Source organism: Wolffia australiana, chromosome 10 (assembly GCF_029677425.1).
Source record: "Wolffia australiana isolate 7733 chromosome 10, ASM2967742v1".
NCBI classification, from domain to species: Eukaryota; Viridiplantae; Streptophyta; class Magnoliopsida; order Alismatales; family Araceae; genus Wolffia; species Wolffia australiana.
In genome coordinates, this window is record NC_135844.1 from 5,329,019 (window position 1) to 5,352,440 (window position 23,422).

Consider the following 23,422-nt stretch of genomic DNA (forward strand, 5'->3'; position numbering starts at 1 on the left):
AAAACCCCATTACCTCTCTTCAAGTAAATGCATCTCTACTAAAACAAAACAAATAAAATTATTTCTCCCAAAACATGGTTGACTACAGAAATCTAAGATAAACCATCTTATTATTCCCATAGTGAGGGGAAAAGGGTAGATATTTCTCATTAGCAGACCAACTTAAAATATTTTCATCTGTCACATCACTGGATGAACACAAAATAAACTTCATTCAAGAGTGTTGAACAGGCAGAGTTCTTCTCTTCAAAGTCAAAGACGAGCCAATCTCTGCTGATGGGCGCCCACAATAAATTTTTCCCCCTTGACGATTTAGACATAACGCGATAGAAATAAACGCGTGGTCGATCTAACCCAAATACCCATTTCTCTTCTACTCTGTCAAATCTCCTCTCGTTCTTCGCTTTCTCCAAAGTCGAAGCATATCGCCTTCCATCTCCATCGCCAGTGGCGATTCCAAGAGGCTAGGGAGGTGATGAACGTTCTTTCCTTCATTTCATTGATGCCCTATTGCCGTTCTGTTTCTTGGGTTTTGTGCTCGTGCTTGTTTTTTCTTGTTTCTTGGTTGAGAAATTCGAACCGTGAAACTTTTTCTTTCGTTACGAAAGGATTTGGTGTTTTTTTTGTGGGATTCCCGGATCTGGGTTCTGTTCTGATTCTCGGATATAGAGTCACCCTGCTCATAGATCTGTCTCTTCTCGTGTTTGTTCTTCGTCGTGGGCTTCTTGAATTTGTGATAAAAGGATATTTTTTGAAGGAATATTACTGTTTTAAAGCGTTTTGGTAGATCTGTCTCTCTTCGTATGGTGATTACTCGTAATGGGTTTCTTAAATTTGTTAAAAATGAGATTTTTTTAGGGAAGATTTCCGTTTGATAGCCTTGTCATAGATCTGTCTCTCCTCGTGTGTCGGTTCTTCGTTATGGGCTTGTTAAATTTGTTCAAACTGGAATTTTTTTGTGGATAGATTTCCGTTCTAAGACATTTTCATAGATCTTGCTCTCCTCGTGTGTTGGTTCTTCGTAAAAAAAATGGGCTTTTTAAATTTGTAAAAAAAGGGAACTTTTACGGTAGATTTCCTTTCGACAACATTTTCACAGATCTGTCTCTCCTCGTGTGGTTGGCTCTTCGTTATGGGCTTCTTAAATTTGTAAAAAATGAGATTCTTTAACGAAAGTTTTCCATTCTAAGACATCTTCATTGATCTGTCTCTCCTCGTGTGTTGGCTCTTCATTACGGGCCTGTTAAATTTGTTAAAAATGGGACTTTTTTAGTGAAGATTTCATTGATCTATGTCTTGGTTGTTCATTCTTCTTATGGGTTTCTTATCCGTAAAAGAAATGGGATTTTTGGATGGAAGATTTCAGTTCTTGAGCCTTTTTTCCTTATATTTCTTGATAAATTTTATCATTTCCCCTCTAACGCCCAGTATTATGACTCGTAAATTGTCAGGAAATGGTGATTCGGCGCGCTCCGATAATTCTCCTCGTTCTTCTTCTTAATATTTCTTGGAGCTTTTATTCTTCTGCACTGCGGTTTGTTATAGACAGGGAAGAATGCTTCTCACACGATGTCCCCTACGAAGGAGACACCGTCCACGTGTCATTTGTGGTGATAAAATCAGAGGGCTGGGGATACAGCGAGGAGGGTGTGGATCTTGTGGTTTGTTCCTCTTTTCTCATCATCTTTTCATATCCTCATCGATTCGTTCTGCGCTTGTTGTTTATCTTGGTTATGGATGATAGTATTTGGAAATAGTGTTTGCTAGAGTACTAAGATAATTGTTTTTATAGGTGGGCAACCAGTTCCGGGTGGTTTGCCCTATTTTCTTCAAAAAGAAAAAGGATAATTGTTTTTATTCCTTGTTGTCATCATCTTGTGTCAGGTTTTCTGCCACCGATGGATGACTCATCCTTGTTCTCTAGTCACGTTCTACATTTTAACTCTTTCATACGATGAAGATGATGACGAATCTTCATCGTCCTTGTCCTTGGTTTTTGGCTAGAATAACGGGGAAGATGATATTGCCATCCTCCTTGTCATTGTGGCCATGGACAAGGACGATGGTGAGTCGTCCTCGTCATATCCCCTCGTATCTGTCGAACCCAGTGTCGTTGCTGAACCTATCCTTGTCATTATTTTATGTAAATATCATTACCCATTGGGTAATGATGTTTATTTGCATGTAATGGATTCACTCTGTTCTTATGGACTGTTATGCTGATGCATGATCAAAACTGGAATAGTGTGTGCCGGATTTATGTTAGATGAAAGTTTTTCTTATTTCATTTAGTCAGCCGAAGAGTGCATTAATGTTTATTGTCTTTTTATTTGATTACACTGTACTTTTGTATATTTGTGTCAGTGCTCTTTTGAGGCTCTCGTATAAGAGTCCTTTTAAGAGGCCCAGTAAGCACAACTCAATGAGAGTGGCCCACTGTAACCCTATATAATTATGTATGAAACCTTTTATGAATGATTGAGTTTTATTGTTTTTGTTGTCTGCCTCCTAGCTAGGGTTAAAGTCTGTGCTTACTTTATTCCGATATTTAAAGAATGTTACAGAATATTTCACTGATGGATGATCAAATGTGCAATAAGGTGTATTTGAGGTGTCGCTTTATTCTGTGAGGGATTTTTTTCTTGTTTCGTGTTTTCTTCATCTGATATGTTTTGAAGAAATTTTTAATCTGATATTTGGAAAGGATCCTGCATTGATCTTTCCGGGTGATGGATATTTAAGGGTGATCATGTCCAAATTAGTTTAATAATTTTGGATAAATCCGTCACCTTTCCTCAAATCTCAGAGCGTCCACAAAAGCAACCATTGGACACTTAGCTAATGATCGAAAGCAACCATTGAACCGTCAATTAACATTCACCGTTCTTCAGTGAATATGGCAATGGTTGCTTAATTTCACGGTTCTTCAGTGAATATGGCAATGGTAGCTTAATTTCACGGTTCTTCGGTGAATATGGCAATGGTTGCTTAATTTCACGGTTCTTCAGTGAATATGTCAATGGTTGCTTAATTTCATGGTTCTCCAGTGAATTCATAGTTTTTCAATCACTTTCGTTCTGCCACTTAATGTTTTTCTGAGCTATGTACGATGGTGATGATGATGATGATGATGGTGATGAAATAATTATGCTAATGTGATTCAGATCAAAGGCCCACTGGGCGATCAGATACGTGATTCACGCGGATTGACCAGCGACAAGGTTGAGTTCACAGTCCAGAGGAAGGGGGTCCACCGCTTCTGTTTCACTAATAACTCTCCCTACCATGAGACTGTTGACTTCGATGTCCACGTCAGCCATTTCGCCTACTTTGAGCAACACGCCAAGGACGGTGAGAAATGGCTTTAATTACCGACTTCTCGAATTTATTCATTTTATCTTGAACTTCCTGAATTTTGTATATCATTGTTAATGTGATGTAACTTCAGTTGATTGATTATTATTTTATCCATTTAATTTTCCAGAGCATTTTGCTCCTGTAATTGAGCAAATTGGGAAGCTGGAGGAAGCGCTCTACAATATTCAGTTTGAGCAGCATTGGCTAGAGGCACAGACGGAGCGTCAAGCATTACGTACGCGTTTGTTTTCAAAGTTTTATTTTTAGTTATATTTGAGTTGGTTAATTTTCTTAAAAATAAAACTGTCCAACTTAGTTTTGCACCACGTCGAGTTATCCAGCGTTGACAGGTCAAAAAAGTCAGTAATATTTAAACTTACTCTTTATCTTCTTTCAAGTATTAGAGATTTTAAAAATAATGCATGATTTTTATTTCTCAGAATTATTGCAGCTAACATAATGATTCTCCGTGTGCAATCTAGTTTGTCATGTATATTTTATTTTATGGTCGAACAAATGTTTACTATAAATTTATGGTCGAACATTTAGTAACAACAATTATTTTCCTCTGTTGAAATTATTGCAGTGAACGAAATGACTATTTGAGAGATTAATTTCTTGCGGTTGAATATTAAATATAATGCTCAAATATCTTTCCCGGAATTCTTTCTTCTTGGCAGTGAAATTAATATATAGTGACCAATATCCTTCTCGGAATTTTTTCTTTGAATTATCGTTGTGAACTTTCTCATCCTCTTTTTAGCAGTTTAATATCAATAGATAATGATCAATATCTTTCTCGTTTCCTTCAAGTAATTGCAGCTATCTTTATCCTTAAAATCAGTATCTTTCTCGTAATTGTTTCGTGGAGTCATTGCAGCTATCTTTATCATCTTTCAGAGAGCATAAATTAATAGATAACTATAATCCTCTTTTCAGCAGGGGAAGATTAGTTCGTAAAGGATACTTATATTGTTTAGGATTACTGTAATCCAGCTTCTCTTGCAAAATGAAAAACAAATACTCAGAAATAACGTTTCTTGTTATCGTTTTTTGAACATTGGAATGCAAACCAAGTTGTTAATATTACATCTTCTTTGAATTATTGCAGTGAAATCATGATGAATAATCTTCTTTTCTGGATTATTGTAGTGAACCATATAATCCTCGGGAGAGATTAAGAAATCTATCTTGTCCTGCAGATTGAAAAACACCCATAGATACTTTTTCTTGTTATCTTTTTTCTAACATTGGAATGCAAACCTAGATGATAATAATACCTCTTTTTCGATTATTTCAGTGAAATCATGATAAAGAATCTTCTTTTCTGGACTATTGCAGTGAAATCACGATAAAGAATCATTAATTTTGGATTATTGCATTGTAATCACGATAAATAATTGTCTTTTCTAGATTATTGCAGTGAAATTATGATAAAGAATATTCTTTTCTGGATTATTGCATTGAAATCACAATAAAGAGTCTTCTATTTTTGGATTATTGCTTTGAAATCACGATAAAAAATCTTCTTTCTCTTGAATATTGCAGTGAAATCACGATAAAGAATCTTCTTTTTTTGGATTGTTGCTGTGAAATCAAGATAAAAAAATCTTCTTTTTTATATTTTTGCAGTGAATCAAGGCATGAACAGGAGGACGATCCACAAGGCCTTGTTTGAGTCAGCAGCTCTGATTGGAGCCAGCGTTCTACAAGTTTATCTCCTCCGCCGCCTCTTCGAGAGGAAACTTGGCTCCACCAGAGTTTAACAATTTTCTTTTTTTTGTAATGTTTAATCATCTGGGTTCTACAGATTTATGTGTATCAGTTTCGGCCTGGTATAAGTTTATGTATACAATCAACGGGGATGATGCTAAACTTTTAATAAATCACGTTCTAATTTATGTTCCAGAAGAATGTCTTGGACGGGATAGTCTTCAGTTGGGACTGGATATGAACAAAAATATTTCGGCCGTTACGAACTCTGGATGAGACAACTCGGATAAACCTCTAAAAGTTGGGGCGTATGACGAGACAATCTTTGTCCCTTGCCCTGGACGAGATTTTCAATTCAATATATCCTCAATGAGAACTTCAATATTTTGCTCTACTAATAATTATGTATGGTAAGCACACAAAATCGATATTTGAAAATTTTTCTCTCATCTCTGTTTCAAAATTTTAGATGTGTAACCCCATAATACCTGTACCGGGGATTGTCCAACCAATACCCGTCTGTTATCCGGTATTGGACAATCGATACCCGTCTGTTATCAACCTTAAAGACGGTTTACGTTTAGGCGAAATGTTCTTTATCTATATTCTAAGTTGTTTAATATATACCTTTCAACCTTTTTGTTTTCTTCCATATGGGATAACAGGATTCAGAGTTTAACATTGAACTCCGAATCCTATTGTCCCATATAGAAGGAAACAAAATTTTAAGCTGTATATATAGAATGAGGTAGGAAACATATTAAACAATTTAATAATATTTTATAATTGCTACATTATCACCTTATTTAGGACGTAATAAATATATAAATTTAATATGTTATTATCTTTTTCAATAAATACAGCTCAAGGTTTCTGTTTTCTTTCATATGGGACAATAGGATTCGGAGTTTACACTCCAAATCCTGTTATCCCATATGGAAGGAAACAAAAAGATAGAGAGGTATATATTAAACGGCTTTCCAAATTAAAAAGCCTACTGTTAAAGAGCTGGCCCACATATATCTTCTACATAATGTCGCACTATGACAATGAATTAATTTTTAAACAACCGCTCTATGTTGGATATCGAAATCCAATATCTACGTCCGATATCCGATATCGTCATCCTCCCTGCGAGACGGAGGCTGATGACAACATTGAGACGGATACAGATATCGGATATCATTACTGTAGCAACCGATATCCGATATTGAAATCCGATATCCGGATACAGAAAACTTCTTGCAGGTTCCTGCAAGATTCGATCTATACATTAGAGCGAAGAGTTGTTTTTTCTACCATTGATTTATTTGAGAGTAACTGGTATGGTTTTTTTTATCTTGGGCATGGGGCTTTAATGACAGCTTCGATGTAGTGAGAAAATAAATTGTGCTCATGGATTAAGCCCAAAATTTCATTTATTCTAATAAATATGACATCTATATCACTTTATTTGTATCACCTGATGAGATCAAATTATTAGTATGTCATCGGGCTGCTTTGATTCATAACAGAGAACGCTCTGATCCAGAAAATGGCCTGAAAAAATAAATCAATCAATCAGCAGACTTGATCACTGGTCCTAAAAAATATATGAGGCCCAAAAAAATTTTATACTCCAGATTAAGTTCCAGGAAATGATAATATTTAAGAAAGCAATTGAGACAAGTACTATAAGCAATTATAATTGGACTAGTGATATTAATTGAAAAATATTTGCCATGCACATGATATAATCTCAGTATCATGGAAATCATTTGAAATTCACATGAGAAACTTAATCTCGTACCAATAAACCACAAAATTACAGGAAATGATCAAAATCAGGAGAGAGAGAGAGAGAGAGTGAGGCGGAGAGATCGATACTTCCAATTTCTAGAATATTTTTTATGCAATTGACCAAACCACTAACACTGCCACAATCATCCGACATTACATGATCTAAATCTCATATTCATTATACAGAATGACAATAAATACGGAAAGTGAGCAAGATTAGTAATCATTAGACCTAGCTTCAACTGGTAAGGAGAGATCATCCGCAGATAGTATGCTTTACTCATTAGATCAGACCACAAACTGGTAACATGATATGAATCCTGTCCCATCTAGGGTTAGTTTCATCATGTTAGCCTACAAAGGAGCACTTTGGTCATTTGGCCATTATGAATGAAGCTAGAGTTACTTATCTCTCCTCTCTATGTCTAAACTCGCTATCTACCTCACTGCGTCATCAGAAGCCCAACCCCGGTTGATCCTTGCCTCCACCATTCGACCTCTCCTCTTATCATTCTCATTCTATTCTCCAACCCCAGGAACATCTTCATTTCTTGATTCTTATTCTGATTATAAAATCCCTTGATTCTAATCATCCAAATCTTGAGAGAGTAGATGGAGGATGACGAAGGAGAGGAAGAGAGGTTCCCTGAGTGAAGAGATGAATGGGAATGGAAAAAGGGATTGACGAAGGATCATCAATGATAGGGGCTACTCTTCAGGAGGAATGATATTGAGCCTGTTGATAGGATCCTATCAATGATATTCAACCTATCTAAGTGCAGTTTTGTCATGTTAGCCCACAGGGGCATTTCAGTCATTTGGCTATTAGGTATTTCCTTTAAATATGGATGCCCTCCCAAATGGCAGCCAAGAAGAAGAAGAAGAATGAAGTAGTGTTCCTGTCTCCCCCTTCTCGTCTAGGTCTGGTCTCTGATAGGAACCTTGATCTAGGTTCGTATCGGGAGGAGGTTGGAGGACGAGGCGAGGTAGACGTTCCCGGGCTAGAAGAGTCGAAACGGGAATGAAGAGAGAGGTCGAACAGATGGGGACAGGGATCGACCGAGGACGAGCCGCCTGATGACGCGGTGAAGGGTTGACGATCGCGGGGACGGGGATCGCTGGAGACTAGAAGGGAACTGAACGGCAAGGGTAGGGATCGGATTGGAGGGGAGCCGGCTGAAGATCCGGGGAGACGACCACGGGGACAGGGGATTGCTTGACGGTCAAGGGGATGGGACCGCGACAGGGAGGATCGAGATAGTGAGCCAAGAGGCCGATCTTACCATAAGTCTTGACTGCCCTCCTCAATGGAGGGCTACACATACTTATCAGAAAAGGAGACGATCTACCTTAAACATGAAATGACTAAAATGCCCCTAACAGGCTAAATTCCTAGGATACCCTTTGGGGGTAGAGGATCATATCAGTCTCTCTCTCCCCCCCTCAACGATCCCCGGCCCTCGTGATCGTCTCTACCTCACCGCGTCTTCAGGCAGCTCGTCCTCGGCCAATCCCTGCCCCCTCTGCTCGGCCTCCTCTCGGATCCTTGCCGTTTCACCTCTCTACCCCGGGAACTTCTACCTCGCCTCGTCCTCTACCCTCCTTCTGATACGAGCCTAGATCCAGCTTCGTATCACCTGTAGAGTGAGAGAGAGGGGGTTATGGTCGAGTAAGGGAGAGGGAGGTATTAACTAGTGTAGCTTGAGTTGGGATTTAAATAGCTTCATTAGTAAGCTGGCCTCTGGGTTGGGCCCACTCGTACGCTGGTCTTTCTTCCATTCGTAGTCCCGAAGCTGGATCATATCATGCTGTCACCCCAATCACCCTACAAATCCCCATTTTCTTATGTCCCCCATTTTCTTACGCTGGTCTTTCTTATGGGGCCGACGAGTGGCGAGTCCTCATGAGCTGGCGCGGATAGAAAATCAGAGAATTGACAAAAACTGAACACTGATTCTCACATGAGGTGTTCATTTTAGGCAGATTCTTCAACTTTTCAAAGGTTTCCATCTCGTGCGGGGAGCTCCTCATATCAATGATCTGTTCTGGTTCCAGCTTCCATTATAGATCTTACGCAAGGTTTATAGGGATTGTCATCATGTTGATCTGGTCTCCAATAGACTTGGACAATCAAGAGCCATGAATAATTGGGAGAATCGATGATGCCAGGGAAAGTACCAGCTTGTATTCCGCTGGGCTAATTCAGGAACAGATGGCAATTCAGCGCAGCTTCAGCTTCCTCCCCTTCCCCAGTGAAGACTTCTGATATGGTCTGAGCTTGAAAAACAAATAATCACCCTATTCAGATTATCAGTGTGTCTTGAAGTCTGTCACATTTCGTCAGCACGGCTTTGATTTCAGCAAAAAATAGTGGGTAGGTCTCTTCCATAAAGTGCCTTGAAAGTGATCGTCCATATCGCTGTATGATAAGAGGAATTATGGCAGAATTCAGCCCGTGTATGCACTTGAGGTCTTGCGATCTTCTCCTGCAAAGAACCTCGAGAACTTCTACGCACCACAGTTAACCACCTCATCTGCCCTTCTGATTTGGGTTGGTAAGCTGAACTGAAGCACAATTTGATGCCCTGATTCTTATGCAGTTCGCGACACAACTGAGGCGTTCACACCATCGTCTATTGACGCCCTTGCAATCGGACTGCCCCTTTGGCCAAAACATTGCCGACATCCCTGTCAGTGAAAGGATGATGGAGCAGGATAAAATAATTGAACTCACTGAAGTGGTCAACCACCATGAGGCTTGTGTTGATGTCGTCTTTACCTTAGTAGGTCTGAGCGAGACGGAGCACCGGGAGTAGGGGTAGGTGTGTTTCCTTGCGTTTCTACCCCCCGAAACGTGCCAAAAACTGGTCTTATTAGAGTTTAGAGAGACACTGTTACACATCCTAATATGAGGTCCCAAATCTTCCAAAAAAAAGTTGATACTGGAATCCTGCCAATCTCTGAGTGGCAGGAAATATCTACGAGGTTTGTTAGGTACGGAGCCTTTTCAAAGCACCCTATCAAGGCATTCGAACAGGCTCATGCAGATCCAAAACTTCCTGCTGGTTTTAAATAGAATCCGTAATTTGGTTCCCTAGATAGAATCTGACGCAGCCTTAGTAGAAAATCCTGTCAGAAGATCTTGTCAGAGAAAATCCTGTCATAGGATTTTGAGGGGCTCTAGTTAATTTTCTGGAGATCCTGTCAGTTCTAGAAGAATCTCCTTCGTGGGTCAAAAGTTGCCAATGGGCCTCAGAAAAAGGGCTTCTGGGCTACATCAGAATCCGTGATAACTTATAAATTGTACTTCTTCCAGTCGCAGAGAAAGAGTGGAAGTTTCTACCTATTTCCCCTTGTCCACTCTCAAGCAATTTTTACACTTCCCTGCTCAATTCTTAACAATGCAGATCAGTAGTGAGATGACTCTCCACCTCCATACTCCCTCGGCATAGATAGATAGATTGGTAGGTCGCATCGATAGATAGAGGGTGTCATTCATCATCGTCCTCGAGTAAAATCCGAGGTAAAAAAAAACCATGATTAGAAAGAACAAAATCCCAAAAAAACCATGAATAGAAAGAATAAAATTCCTTGGCATGGTGACACATTTGAGTTCTGCTGATTATTGTGCTCAAACCTTTACGATTTTTTTGTTGATATTTTCGACAATGCAGAAGCAGCAGTGCAACTTATTGAGGACAGGTACTTACATGTGCTCAAGAACAAGTGCTGAAGCTCCACCACCGCCATTGCAAATGCCCGCAGCTCCGAATCTCCCGTTTCTTTCCCTCAAAACCTGCCATATTCAATAATTTTAATTTTCCTATCACCTAAAATCCATGAGACAGGAATATTTTCAATAAAAACAAAAAAGAACAGGCAACTGGAAATTTTTTTATTTAGATGTAATTTCATGAATGCTGTTTTATAAAGGGAGAGCAGGGAAGACAGCAAGCTTATATCGGGGAGGATGGAAAAAAAAAATTCCTCACCCCAAGAAGTGTGACCAAAATACGAGCCCCACTACAACCCAATGGATGCCCGAGTGATACTGCTCCGCCATGCACATTCAGTTTCTCCTATAAATGAGAAAAAATAGAGGGATAATATCAATGAAACTTGATTCAAAGAAAATAAATTAACAACGAAGTACTTACGGAAGGAATGTTGAGCAGTTTCCGATTTGCAAGGGCCACAACCTATAATCAGCAAGAGAATATTAATAAAACAGTAGTTTTGACAAATAAGAGTATTTTTTGGAAATAAATGTTCTGAACCATAAGCCAGGTTGGAGTCTCACAGAAAAAGCTTCATTAATTTCATAGTAATCAATCTGCGAGCCCTCTAAGCCAGCATTTGAGAGAGCTTTTGGAATTGCCAGTGCCGGTGTTGTGGTAAATAATTTTGGATCCTGGAAGACGGCTTCAGCTCGTAATTTAAAAAGATTTAGGAAATATATTAATCTGTAAAGCTGGTTTTGCCATTATTTGTTGGGGGGAGCATTAAAAAGGACCTGTGCTGCATCAGCATAACCCTTTATCTTTGCAATGACGACCAGGCCCAGTTCCCGGGCCTTCTCTTCGCTGACCAAAACTAATGCGGCAGCGCCATCACTGCCAAAATGGAATTTAGGTGTTACCAGTCATGTATTTCGGAAGGAAATCAAAATAAATAATGAAAATTCTTTTCGGAGATAATTTACCTTTCCAACATAAACCATGAGGAAATAATTTCCAAGAAATCAATTCAGATGGTAGAAATGGGGGGCAGTTTTCTATGAAAAGGTCATTTCATTTTGATTCAGCGTTTAGTTTTATTTTTTTTGAAAGATAGCGTTTAGTTTAATGAAAATGAGAGATGAAACCATTTCTGATATTTAGGAATTAAATTTAGGAAATACTGGGTTACATCAAAAAATAAGTCAAAGGTGAGATCTACAAGTGATCACAAAAGAAATTAGGAACAGCATGAAGCAAAAACCAATAACCAGAGACTGGAAGCCATAAACCAGAAGTAAAGTTGTTTTTTCTAAAGATACCAGGACCAAAGTTGTATGATAGTGGTCTGAAAAAGACCCGCATCCATGCTTTTGCAGACAAGTTTAGACGTTTGAAAACATAAAAGATAAATAATACAAACATTCCAAAAACATGTCAAATGGATTACTAACTTACCTTAAGCTTGAGGCGTTGCCCGCTGTAACAGTGCCTTCGTTCTCCTTGAAACTGGGTCGAAGTTTCTTCAGTTTCTCGGGATCAAACTATGCACAAAATGTAAAGTGAGCTGATCCCTAGGAAAGGATAAAGGAATCATATTAACGAAAGAATATATCATTTTCAGACTGTGAGTTATTCTTTCTTTCTATAAATCTTTTCCTTCAGGTAAGATGAGAAGTTTTATATGATGAAAAAGTATTTATTTTTTAGAGAGATCAAAGCTTAAGTTTGACGGAAGCAGGATCAATTAATTCTCCGAAGAGCATTTGCATGAAACAGTTTGTGAAATCTTACATCCAAAAGAACCGAATAACAGGGTGAAGAAATTGGAGACCACATGGAATAAAATGTAAAACCAGTAAAAGCTTACATAGGACTCAAAAGACGACAAAATAGAGATGGAATACGATGAAAGGACAGAAAATTAATTAAATAGCATTATCACTTACCTTTTGGAGACTCTCATCCTTATCAACAACAGTCAACGGCTTCCCCCTTCCTCCTGGGACTTCAACCTGTTTGAGATGATAAATGAGTTCGAGAGAAATATTGTATATTTGAAAATTTATTATCTGACATCAGAGTATCATAGGCCAGAAGAACCTACCGGAATGATTTCCCAAGAGAATCCGCCACCTTTCTGGGCTGCAATTCCTCGTTCGTTGCTCTGAATTGCAAAAGTGTCCTAAAAGAAATAAGAAAATTTAGGAAAATCGAAAAAATTTTAAATGCCCAATTAAAAAACAAAGCATTTAATATTGGTTTCAGATCTGCTTTATGCCACATAATACGTTGACTCTGATGGTATTTTATTTTCAAAAACTTCTCGGATTCTATTTGCACCAAAGCTCCCATTATAGATTTATTTGTGAGTGATTAATTCAGTTGACTTTTGGAATTACAGCTTGTAGAGAAATTATTCATAATGAACAGAAATTTGAGGTAGGATGCAACGTTCTTCACAGACATGTCGTCCATATATACTTGGCTAAATTTGAGCAGACCCATGGCCATCGAAAGTTGTCATTTTACTCAATTTATTCCTCCCCAATTCTTCTCGAAAACTGTCTCCAAATCAGACCTTCTATCAGCCCTTTATTTTTTGGATAAAAGGAGACAGCGCGGTCAAGAAAAGACCTTTGAAAGCTATTTCTATCTCTTTCTCGCTTTGATGATGGATTTAATTACCCATGACATAACTGAAAGTAGGTAGACACTGTATTTTTTAACTCCTAGGTTTTCTTTCTCTTTTTCAAGTCATTTGAGTATTCATCATAAATCAGAAAGCCGCAAGATTTCAAACTAAGGAACTGGCATCTGATGAATAAGAGTATCCACCAACTTATTTTTCCATCGGAGTTAGCCACAAAATAATGTCCGTAAGAGAGCTTTATACGAATGACCTTGAACCCACAATGAGGCTAGCAAATATCATGCTCTCCGGATGAAATGTTATGAACTCGGGGAGCATCGAATCTCCACGAATACAACCCATTTTGCAGGAAATGGAATGCAATTGCAAAAATAAGAAGACGAGATAAAAGCACAATGAAACTAAACATAATGAAAGAAAAGGCACGTTTACCTGTTCTTCTCTGGGAATAGTGTGAAGATCAGCACATAGCTCAGCACATATTCCCATCGCACAATTATTGTAGGCATCCCATAGACCATCCTTAAGCAGGCCATCAACAACTGTTTCATGCCCATATCGTGACCCTTTTCTGAAAATATTGAGATCAAGATTAACGTTTTTGTTTGGCCAAGGCAAAAACTAGTGTGTAAGGGGACAAGAAACTCAGAGAACAGGCTCAAGATGCCTAGATCAGGTCTATACTATGAATCATTTAAAATTTACGTAAAACTAACTGTAATAATCCTTTCGGGAGGATTTTCCTCTCATTATTACAAAAAAAAAAATCCTTGAGACTTCTAAAAAGTGTGCATGCTTTAGTTGAAGAAATTCCCTGTCTGTCTACCACCAAAAAAGGAAAAAACTATATTTCTTCATGTACTTTAACAGAGAATAAAGATGCTTTTATCCATCATGGTACAGTGGATAGCTACATTTAAAACACATACAAACACAAGCATCTCTTTCTTCCTGTAGATATCACGTATGATGGGAGAACATAATCTTTGCAGACTATATTTTATGAGTCGACTTCTATACCAGATTTAGGGTCATATAGTTTCATCTTCGGCTATTATGAGTCTCTGCATAAGGGTCATAGAGCCATGTGGCGCCATGTGGTATATGAATACAGTAAATGATAAAATAATATAATGCAAAAAGTGATGCTCTTAGAGCCTACTCAATTAGACTTGAAACAAGAAAAAATATCGTAGAAACCTGATGAAATATTTTTCAACACAGAAAACCGAAATTTATCTTGTAGCCAAAACTGCTAAGTTGAGCACAGTTCTCGAAGTACATGCAAGAAATTTTGCCATGTTCAGCAGATTAAATACAGTTGGAGATGCATACATAAAGATAGTAACCTTGCATCAGGTAAATATTTTGGCGCATTAGACATGCTTTCCATGCCGCCAGTGACAACAATGTCATTGATACCGAGTTGGATACTCTGTGCACCCAGCATTGTTGCTAAGAGAAAGAATAGACTACATATAGTTAGGTAGAACGAAAACTTCTTCAATCAAATAATTTCTAAATTTTGATATAAAATCAACACAAACCCTTCATGCCAGATGCACAGACTTTGTTCACAGTTGTGCATATAACAGAATAAGGTATCCCAGCACCTAGAGCAGCCTGCCTTGCAGGTGCCTGCCCCAGATTTGCACTCAGTACATTTCCGAAGAAAACCTCTTGGACCAGCTCAGGACTAATATTCGCCCTCTTCAGTGCACCTGCATTCAAATGTACAAATGTCAATATATTGCATCATAAAGCTGATGAGGGGAATGAAGAGGAAAGGTTTTCTTGTCTTACTTTCGATAACAATGGACCCAAGTTTGGTAGCAGACAAGGACGAAAGGGAACCGAGGAATGCGCCAATAGGAGTACGAGCGACTCCAACAATGCAGACATCTGCAAACACATTCAATGGTGGGTACATTTTAGGTTAATGGCTAATGGAGTATTAGAAGTCCCATTTAAACTATAGGAGGGTTTTTTGTTGTAATTTTAATCATATATCCCCCTATTTAAGGTGGAAAACCCAGAATTTCAAGCGTCATTCTATCTGCTCAAAGGGAGGCAGGCTCTTCCCTTGCCCTTCCTTCACTTATCTCTCCTCCGACATTCCAAAATCAAACAGGTTCCAGTCAAGTTTTACAAGTTTAAGCCCAAAATAGCTTCCCAACTTGTTCTTTCATTACAGGGGGACACACTGGGTACTCGTACGTTATTGGGCCTGTTTGGTAACCATCTGAAGAAAATTTCAGCGCACCCAATGCTTAACATGGATCAGAGCAATCAACTTTTTAATAAAATACAGCTTCACGAAATCAATAACTTCAAAACCTTTTTTGGTTCATATTTACTGAAAAAACTAATAGAAATTATTTTATCATCTGAAGGAAATTTCAGCGCACCCAATGCCCAACGTGGATCATAGCAATCATTTTTTTAAGAAAATATAGCTCCACGAAATCAATAACTTCAAAACCTTTTGTGGTTCATAGTTAATAAAAAAACTAATAGAAATTTAAAACCCAAAGAAGTAAGGAAATTTCGGGCCGTCCGAGAAGTATAGGATATGCTCCTCTGGAGATTGATCTCAAATGGAACCAAGAACTCCAAGGGTTTCCGAGAATAGAAGTAGTTTCCAGGATTAGAAGAATTGAAGAAATAGACAGAAAAGTGAGATAAAAAAGGTAAAAACAATAGAAGGAACAGTCAAAGACTGGCCGAATTAGTCTAGTCTCCCTCGCAATCGAGAGAATCTCCCTCATTACAGGCAGTGTCGCCACAGCAACTGACTTCCAGAAGGCTTCCTCAATTCCCAGTTCACTTCCTCATTATTTATAGGCGGATGCTCCCACCAATGGCCCCTTCTTTCTGACGTGCTGTTTGATTTGGCATGTGTATGTCTGGTATGCTTCCTCCGCAGGTATTCTTGGGTTAGGTTCGTATTAATACACAAGACAAAATTTCGCACAATTTGGCTCACACATCCTTTTTGGCAACTTTTTGACACGATTATTGCATTCAGGAATATAATTTGCTCCGGACCAGTCAAATTTTGTTTACGGAGGAGTTTTAATTTTGACTTGTGCAAGATGATTAAAAGAATCACACGCTTTCGCACTAAAAATGCCGATGGCAAGACCACACAAAGTTAAATCGCGAGCAAAAAAAAATGCTTCACTGACCTCTACGAGTAGAATTATTGGGAGCCATGTTCAGAGACTGACTAGAACAAGTGAGTCCAGCGCCTGGTATGAAAATTCAGATGAAACAGGAAAATCAATTATTTGCACTGAAAGAGGGATAAGAGAGAAAGTTCGGCCAATTCAGTTAAATTAAAATAGTAAAAACCAGCGCCCAGCAAGCCGCATGCAACGCAAAAGGCACACACGTTTACAGAATACTGAGTCCGGAATTTATGCCACAAAAGATCAGTCATTCTATGTAGACGATGCAGAGGTACGCGGAACTGAGAGATACTCGAGATGATTCTAAGTTACATAAAAGAACACAAAATACAGCAAGACAGACAAAATTACTGAATGACCAAAGCAAAGATCAGTTGGCAGCCAATCCCTACGGACACCAAGAAGAAAAAGCCATCAGTAGAACAAGAGACGGTTAATATAGTGCGCTTGCTTGAAATTCAAATAAAGCATCTGAAAAGAACAACCTCGAACGTGGACACACAGCACAACACGAATCAAACACAACGACAATGGTAGAAAACACAAATCGAAGATCTGATACAAATTCAAAGATCAGTTGGTGGTCAACAAGTAGAAAACAAAATCAGCAAACAAGAGGCAGAAAAACACGACAATTGTGCTGGATTGAAGTACAAATACACAATCGCAGAAAAAAATAGATATCGAACTCGAACACACAGCACAACATCAATCAAACAAATGATAATTGCGCTAGAGAAGATGCGCAAAACTAACAGATCAGATACAGATTCGATTTGAGAGCTCACCTTCCGAGCTTGCCGAGGAAAAACTCGGAAAGAAAGATTTTAGAATACGGATCGTACTTATATACTTGTTCAATTTTCTTATACTCTCTCTCTTGCCGGTTACTTTCGTCCATTACGTCATCCATCTCGGCCGTTGACGTCCTCCGTCGTCCGTCGTCCGCCTTGACCTCAGATTACAGTTATTTATTTACTCTAGGTTTATAACAGTCCTTTGTCCCGTTCCGTAGTACTCCATCGCTCTGTTTAGGCCCTCCGACTGAAATAGAACGAAACTACAAACTCTGTGACGGATGACTGACCTAGTTGTCGTTCTGTCCCGTTCCGTTCGTCCCCGGAGATTAGTTGATTTAAAGTTGCCCCTCTTTAGACGACATTCTTGCCTCTTTTGCCCATATTTTTGTATGGCCATTAATGATTGATTCCGCGAATTTCAATTTGCTGAAGGAATATAAAACTCCACCCATCACTAAATAATTAAAGGATAATTTATGTGCTTGAGGTCAAAATTTTTGATAAATTACTTTATTATGAGGGGTAAAACGGGTGCCAGCAGTTCGATTGAAACTCGGAATGAGTTCGGTGAATATTTGGGCTTTTGGTAACAAAGTTAACGGAAAGGCGCGAGTGAGCGGGAGCAAAGTATTCAAATTGGTTTGTGTAGTTAAATTCAATGTGTATAGGATTACTATGAAGCAAAGTATTCAACCAAGGTTGTGTTGCTAAATTCAATTTTGATACACACAATCATCTTAGAATATTTTCCCTCATGAAAAATGACTTTACCTAATCAGAATGAATTAACATGAAAAATGAATTTCCCTCATAAATTTGGGTTGTGTGTCAAAATTGAATGCAAATGTGTTTTCCGTGACTTTATATTACATTTTTGAGTTGAGCATTAATAGTGTTTGTGTGATAAAAGCCCACTTGGTTGTAGTTGTTGAACTACCTAATTATTTCCAACGGAACCAGCTCATTAAATATCGGTTATAAATATGCAAAGTAAAGAGATACCATTTTATTATTGTCAACAGTAAATAAATATAATGGAAATATATGTGGCCGCCAAGTCAATCACTCATGTTACACATCATTCTAATTCACTGACACAATACATTCATATGACGCACATTATTGCCATTATATTCAGAAAGATATTAATTTTAAAAAAAAGAATCTATATGTTATAAGTTATATCTTTTTAAAATCAAATTTATTTTATACTTTCTAATTTTAAATCATGTGAATGCTGGAAAAACAAAAAAAAAAAAAAGCATCGACGTGGAATCGCAATCAGTATCCCCATATCAATTAATGTTTACATGATTAATTTTCTTTTAATGAGAGTGACATGCGTCAACATGTAACTAAGCAAAAGAAAAAATGCATTGATGAGGCACACAGAGATGTGCCATCATTTCACACATTAATTATTGGAATATTCTACATTTTCTATTGTTTTCCTAAGTAGGACACATCAAAATGTCAGGTAATCGTTAAAAGGGCATATTTGAAATCAGCTAATTTTAAAAGATGAATCAACCACTATGCTGAAGAGGAGAGAAAATAGTCAATTAAATGTACAAACAAGATTGCTTCAACTTCTGTGTTTGATTGGTAACGATCCAAAAGGCCCACTACTCTACAATTTTCAGGGCAGCTTTGTCTTCCTTCCCTATTTGCATCTTCGATTTATACAGTGTGGCATGAAATTTTGTATATATTATCGTAGAAATTTCTGCATACATTTGTGGGACGATTAAATGAGAGTTACTTTGTAACATATATCAAGCCTCTTATTAATATAATGGGTGTTTGATGAGAGGCAACAGAGATGAGGGGAACCTTAACTGCACTTGCAAATTATTCCATATTGTTATCACAACTAGATCACAAATTTCCACATTTCTATCACATCTCATGCCTTGTACAGTACACTGTCTTCATCATCTTACCACAATTCCACTTACGAACATTGTTCTATCATCACATACTATACCTACATATTAAATACGTTATGGTGAGACAAAGAAAATGTGACTGATGTCAATACAACACTTTTGCTAGTCAATATTTAAATAGCCGTAAATCCCTAATTACCATTCCCTAGGAGATGACCTGTACTTGTAACTCGCTAGATGACCCATATAAGTTTATATTTTTATTGATTAAACTCAAAAGTACTAACAACAAATTAAATACTAATTTTGAGTTTTTTAGCCATTAGAAGATATACTCAAAATTTAGGTTTTCTCAAAAACTATCATTAAATAGATATAAAAAGAGATCCCTCACACAAAATTCAGTCGCCAACCCCAGATTGAGGATCTGAATTTTATTTATTATTAGGATTTGATTCCTTATCATGCTTAATTTACAAATATTATTTATCTTCTTTACGGCCTGTAAATAAGTCTTTTGTGTGATGGATAATTTGGTGATTTTTATAACTGAATTTAATTTGTTGTAACTGATTTTTATAACTGAATTTACTCGGGCGTGTAAATTTCTAGAGCTTATTCTTCAGTGCCTTCCTAAGCAAGTTAAGCTGTCTTGGAGATATCATGAACTCCAATTTGGCCAAACAAGCTATGAATGGATCGTGATGTTGTCTAGATTGGGAGATGAAAATTTCAAGGTCAAAGATCTCTTTTTAAGGTCTCATGAGGACCCTCGTCAGCTATGGATAAGGTGGCCGGCCATAGACATGTTCATTTTGTTCTTTTTGTGCGAATTGTTGGTTCTTTTTAGTTTTCCGAACAGAACAAAAACGAATTCGAATTTAACATCGCACAGACCCGTGTGCAGTTCTTTTGTTCACTTTTTGAGAATTTTGTACTAGTTTTGTGCAAATTTGTGCAAATGTACGGGTTTTGTTTGTTTTTGAAAAAAAAAGAACAGAACAAAGAACAAGGCCCTGTGAGGTTCTTTTGTGCGAATTTTTTCTTTGTTTCAAACGAACAGAACAGAACAACCATGTCTACCCGACCATGGGGGTCCTCCAGCCGTGACTCGAAATCACTCTTTCAAGGAGCCAAACAGTAGCGAATTTGACTAACATTAGAGTTAGTATAGTAAACAAAATTAATTATAGCATTAGATCTCTGATTTGGTTCGTATTTAATGTAATGACTTTAGATTGTTGCTGAATTTTGTAGGAATGCTATGGTAAACAAAATTAATTGTGCACTTCGGAGGAAATGGTGATGACACAATTGAGATAGTCTAACCATAAATTGATATCAAATTTCTTGAACAGTGTTTCTCCAATTCATGAGAGTAGCAGCATTGCATAGGGGTGATCTATAGACAAATAGATCTCTAACTCATCTACACTGTCAATTCAGAAAAAAAATCTGAAATTGTCAACAGAAACTCCATTCCCAGATGATTTCCGCTTAATTGGAATCATCTGTCTGAAATTTGGACTGTAGAGATGTATAATTCACCTGCTCAAGCTGTTGGGATAGATAGTTGTCAATCACATGGGAAGAAAGATGGAGGTCACCTTTCGATTCTTTAACATCATCCTCAAATTCAAATTACAGTGACAGAAATTCAAATTGAGCATAGACTCAGCCCAAGATCTAAAACAATTGAGATGTTAATATTAAGTCCACTCCCTCGACCTCCATGGTAAATAAAGACCAGATTCTAGTAGATACCATGGCATTTTAGTCAATGCCCATCTCCAAATGTGATTGCAGGAATACTCAAAACACAAATAAAATGTAGGGATAGAGCACCTAGGGTCTGTTGGACCTTAACGAGTCTTGACGAGTCTCAATTTCTCCTTGAATAACTGTTTTCTATCAAACTTGCATCAGCCCTCTCTCCTCTCCAGCTGCTCTCTGCCCTGAAGCTCTGTTGGCTAGGGTTTTGGCCAAAAAACACACTTAATTCTATTGAATGGGATTGGCCTTTAAAGGCCATACAGAGTGAGGGTGGGCCCCATGTCACTTAAACGAAATGGGCTACTTATATCATGTGGCCCATTAGTACATGAAGAAGAAAATACAAAGGAAAACAAAGGAAAAGAAAAGAAGAAAAACAAAAGACTGTCTAACACCCCCCTGCAAGTTGGCGTGAATGTTGATCATGCCCAACTTGGAGATGAGTCTCTGGAATTGGGAACCGGGAAGGCCATTGGTGAAGATGTCAGCAACTTGCTCCAATGACCTCACATACTGGAGTGTGATAACTCCTCCATTAAATTTTTCTTTAATGAAATGCCTATCAATCTCAATGTGCTCTGTCCTATCAAGCTGAACCGGATTCTGAGCAATTGCAATGGCTGATTGATTATCACAACACAGTTTAATATCCCCTTGGTAGAATAAACTAAGGTCTTCCATGATGCCTTTGATCCAAAGTGCTTCACGTACACCATGTGCTAAGGCTCTGAGCTCTGCTTCTGCACTTGAGAGAGCAACTACTTTCTGCTTCTTCCTCCGCCATGTCACTAGACTGTTCCCAATAAAAGTACAATGGTCAGAGGTGGATCTTCTGTCTGTTATTGAATCAGCAAAGTCAGCATTAGAATAAATCTTTACTGACACATCTTCATCTCTTGTGAACAAAATACCTAGTCCCACTGTAACCTTAAGGTACTGCAAAACTCTATTTGCTGCCTGGAGGTGAGCTTCATATGGATTATTCATAAACTGGTTCTAAGTACTAACATCATGCGAAATATCCAACCGGGTATGATTTAGATAGATGAGTTTTCCGTTCAACCTCTGAAACGAGTCTTTATTCACTGGAGGGCTATTGTTTTCCTTATCCAGTTTAACATTGATGTCAACTGGTGTTCCCAGCAGTCTGCTGTTAAATATTCTTATCTCATGGAGTACATCCAAAATGTGCTTATGCTATGAAATGAAAATTCCTCTTTTTGAGTATTCAACCTCAATACCCAGGAAATATGTCAAGGCCCCCAATGCGTTAATATCAAACTTCTCAGAAAGTTGCTGGCTAAGTTGTTGAATTTCTTCCTCATTGTTTCCTGTGACAATTATATCATCCACATAGACACTAAGAATTGCCATAGAGCCAGAGGGACTATGCTTGATAAACAGTGTATGATCACCGTTACTCTGCTAATATCCCATTCTTATGACTACGGACAATTTTCCAAACCAGACCCTTGGCGACTGTTTCAAGCCATAAAGTGCCTTCCGTAATTTACACACCACATTAGGTCTATCAGCTAGTTGGTATCCAAGAGTAGTCTTATACACTTCCTCCTCTAAATCACCTTGCAGAAAAGCATTTTTAATATCAAACTAGAGCAAATTTCATCCCAACTTTGCAGCTAGAGCAATCAATATTCTGACAGTATTGAACTTGGCTTCAGGTGCAAAAGTTTCGAAGTAATCAATGCCATATGATTGAGTATAACCCTTGGCAACTAGCCTCGCCTTGTATCTCTCTAGAGTCCCAATCAGCATTGAACTTTGGTGTATTTATCCACCTACACCCAACAACTTTTCTTCCTGGAGGTAAGAAAGTTAAGTCCCAAGTATGATTTTTCTTTAATGCCTCCATTTCATCATCCATGGCAGTCTTCCACTCTCTACTCTCTAGAGCCACTTCAACATTTCTAGGAACAGAGATTCCTCTGAGAGCACATAAGGATGCTTGGTACCTTGGGCTCAGTCTGGCATAAGAGACATAATTCTCCAATGCATCCGCTGCTTAGAATAGCTCTTGATAATTTCTTCCCACATCTGCTTAACAGATTCCACATAGAGATAATTGTCTACCATATCAGAGGCTATAGTTCCAAGAAGCCATTGACGGATAAGGGACTCCTCTGACTTCCACACTTTATACCTTGGATCTCCAGAGGTTATCGGATCCTCCACAAGGTGGTCTCCAAGGAACCTATCTCCCAAAGATAATTCCACCAGCTTACGCCATTGATATGCATTATGCCCATTGAACTCTATCTTGATATAAGTGAGCACAATTGTGACCCTGTCTCGATCTGTGCTGGCCACAGTAATAGAAATCTTGTTCTGGTCTTCCATTCCAGATTTCGAAATGCCACTTCACGAACAGTGAATCCTCTAGCAAGAGAGATATAATAGAACAGAGAGGAAGGTTTCTACTAAAGAGAAGGGAGGCGCAATGTGCTCACCAGGCTTGATCTGACGCCATGTCAAACTTGCATCAGACCTCTCTCCTCTCCAGCTGCTCTCTGCGCAGAAGCTCTGTCAGCTA

At 38.2% G+C, this 23,422-nt stretch overlaps 2 protein-coding genes across 3 annotated transcripts; one reads left to right on the forward strand and one right to left on the reverse strand.

Annotated features, from left to right (window-relative positions):
* The first annotated feature begins 256 nt into the window (after positions 1–256).
* Positions 257–5,271, forward strand: P24BETA2 (emp24/gp25L/p24 family/GOLD family protein). Its single transcript, XM_078581765.1, has 5 exons — positions 257–472; positions 1,452–1,661; positions 3,165–3,351; positions 3,485–3,592; positions 4,990–5,271. The coding sequence occupies exons 2-5, from the start codon at positions 1,455–1,457 to the stop codon at positions 5,121–5,123; spliced, it is 636 nt and encodes a 211-aa protein (XP_078437891.1). The 5' UTR covers positions 257–472; positions 1,452–1,454; the 3' UTR covers positions 5,124–5,271.
* A 1,171-nt stretch (positions 5,272–6,442) lies between these two features.
* On the reverse strand, positions 6,443–17,254 carry LOC144708691 (acetyl-CoA acetyltransferase 2-like). Of its 2 annotated transcripts, XM_078582111.1 has the most exons (15): positions 17,198–17,254; positions 16,407–16,469; positions 15,022–15,120; positions 14,766–14,939; positions 14,568–14,673; positions 13,651–13,789; positions 12,673–12,750; positions 12,515–12,580; positions 12,024–12,109; positions 11,363–11,462; positions 11,150–11,260; positions 11,007–11,048; positions 10,842–10,928; positions 10,560–10,645; positions 6,443–6,609 (listed from the first exon to the last, which is right to left on the reverse strand). In XM_078582111.1, exons 2-15 carry the CDS (start codon positions 16,432–16,434, stop codon positions 6,576–6,578), a joined length of 1,236 nt encoding a protein of 411 aa, XP_078438237.1. In that variant the 5' UTR covers positions 16,435–16,469; positions 17,198–17,254; the 3' UTR covers positions 6,443–6,575. The 2 variants fall into 2 exon arrangements, with proteins under 2 accessions (XP_078438237.1, XP_078438238.1); XM_078582112.1 differs by lacking the exons at positions 15,022–15,120; positions 16,407–16,469; positions 17,198–17,254 and having other exon boundaries at positions 14,568–14,690; positions 14,766–14,933.
* Positions 17,255–23,422: the final 6,168 nt, after the last annotated feature.

What these genes read in the sequence shown, in the direction of transcription:
- P24BETA2 (XM_078581765.1), top strand. Translation starts at nt 1,455, where the DNA reads ATGGTGATTCGGCGCGCTCCGATAATTCTCCTCGTTCTTCTTCTTAAT. An exon ending in AGGAGGGTGTGGATCTTGTG is followed by an intron (nt 1,662 to 3,164) that starts GTTTGTTCCTCT and finishes AATGTGATTCAG; the next exon opens with ATCAAAGGCCCACTGGGCGA. An exon ending in TGAGCAACACGCCAAGGACG is followed by an intron (nt 3,352 to 3,484) that starts GTGAGAAATGGC and finishes TTAATTTTCCAG; the next exon opens with AGCATTTTGCTCCTGTAATT.
- LOC144708691 (XM_078582111.1), bottom strand. Translation starts at nt 16,434, where the DNA reads ATGGCTCCCAATAATTCTACTCGTAGAG. An exon ending in CTGTGCATCTGGCATGAAGG is followed by an intron (nt 14,674 to 14,765) that starts GTTTGTGTTGAT and finishes TCTTTCTCTTAG; the next exon opens with CAACAATGCTGGGTGCACAG. An exon ending in GCACTTGTTCTTGAGCACAT is followed by an intron (nt 6,610 to 10,559) that starts GTAAGTACCTGT and finishes TTATTTTTTCAG; the next exon opens with GCCATTTTCTGGATCAGAGC.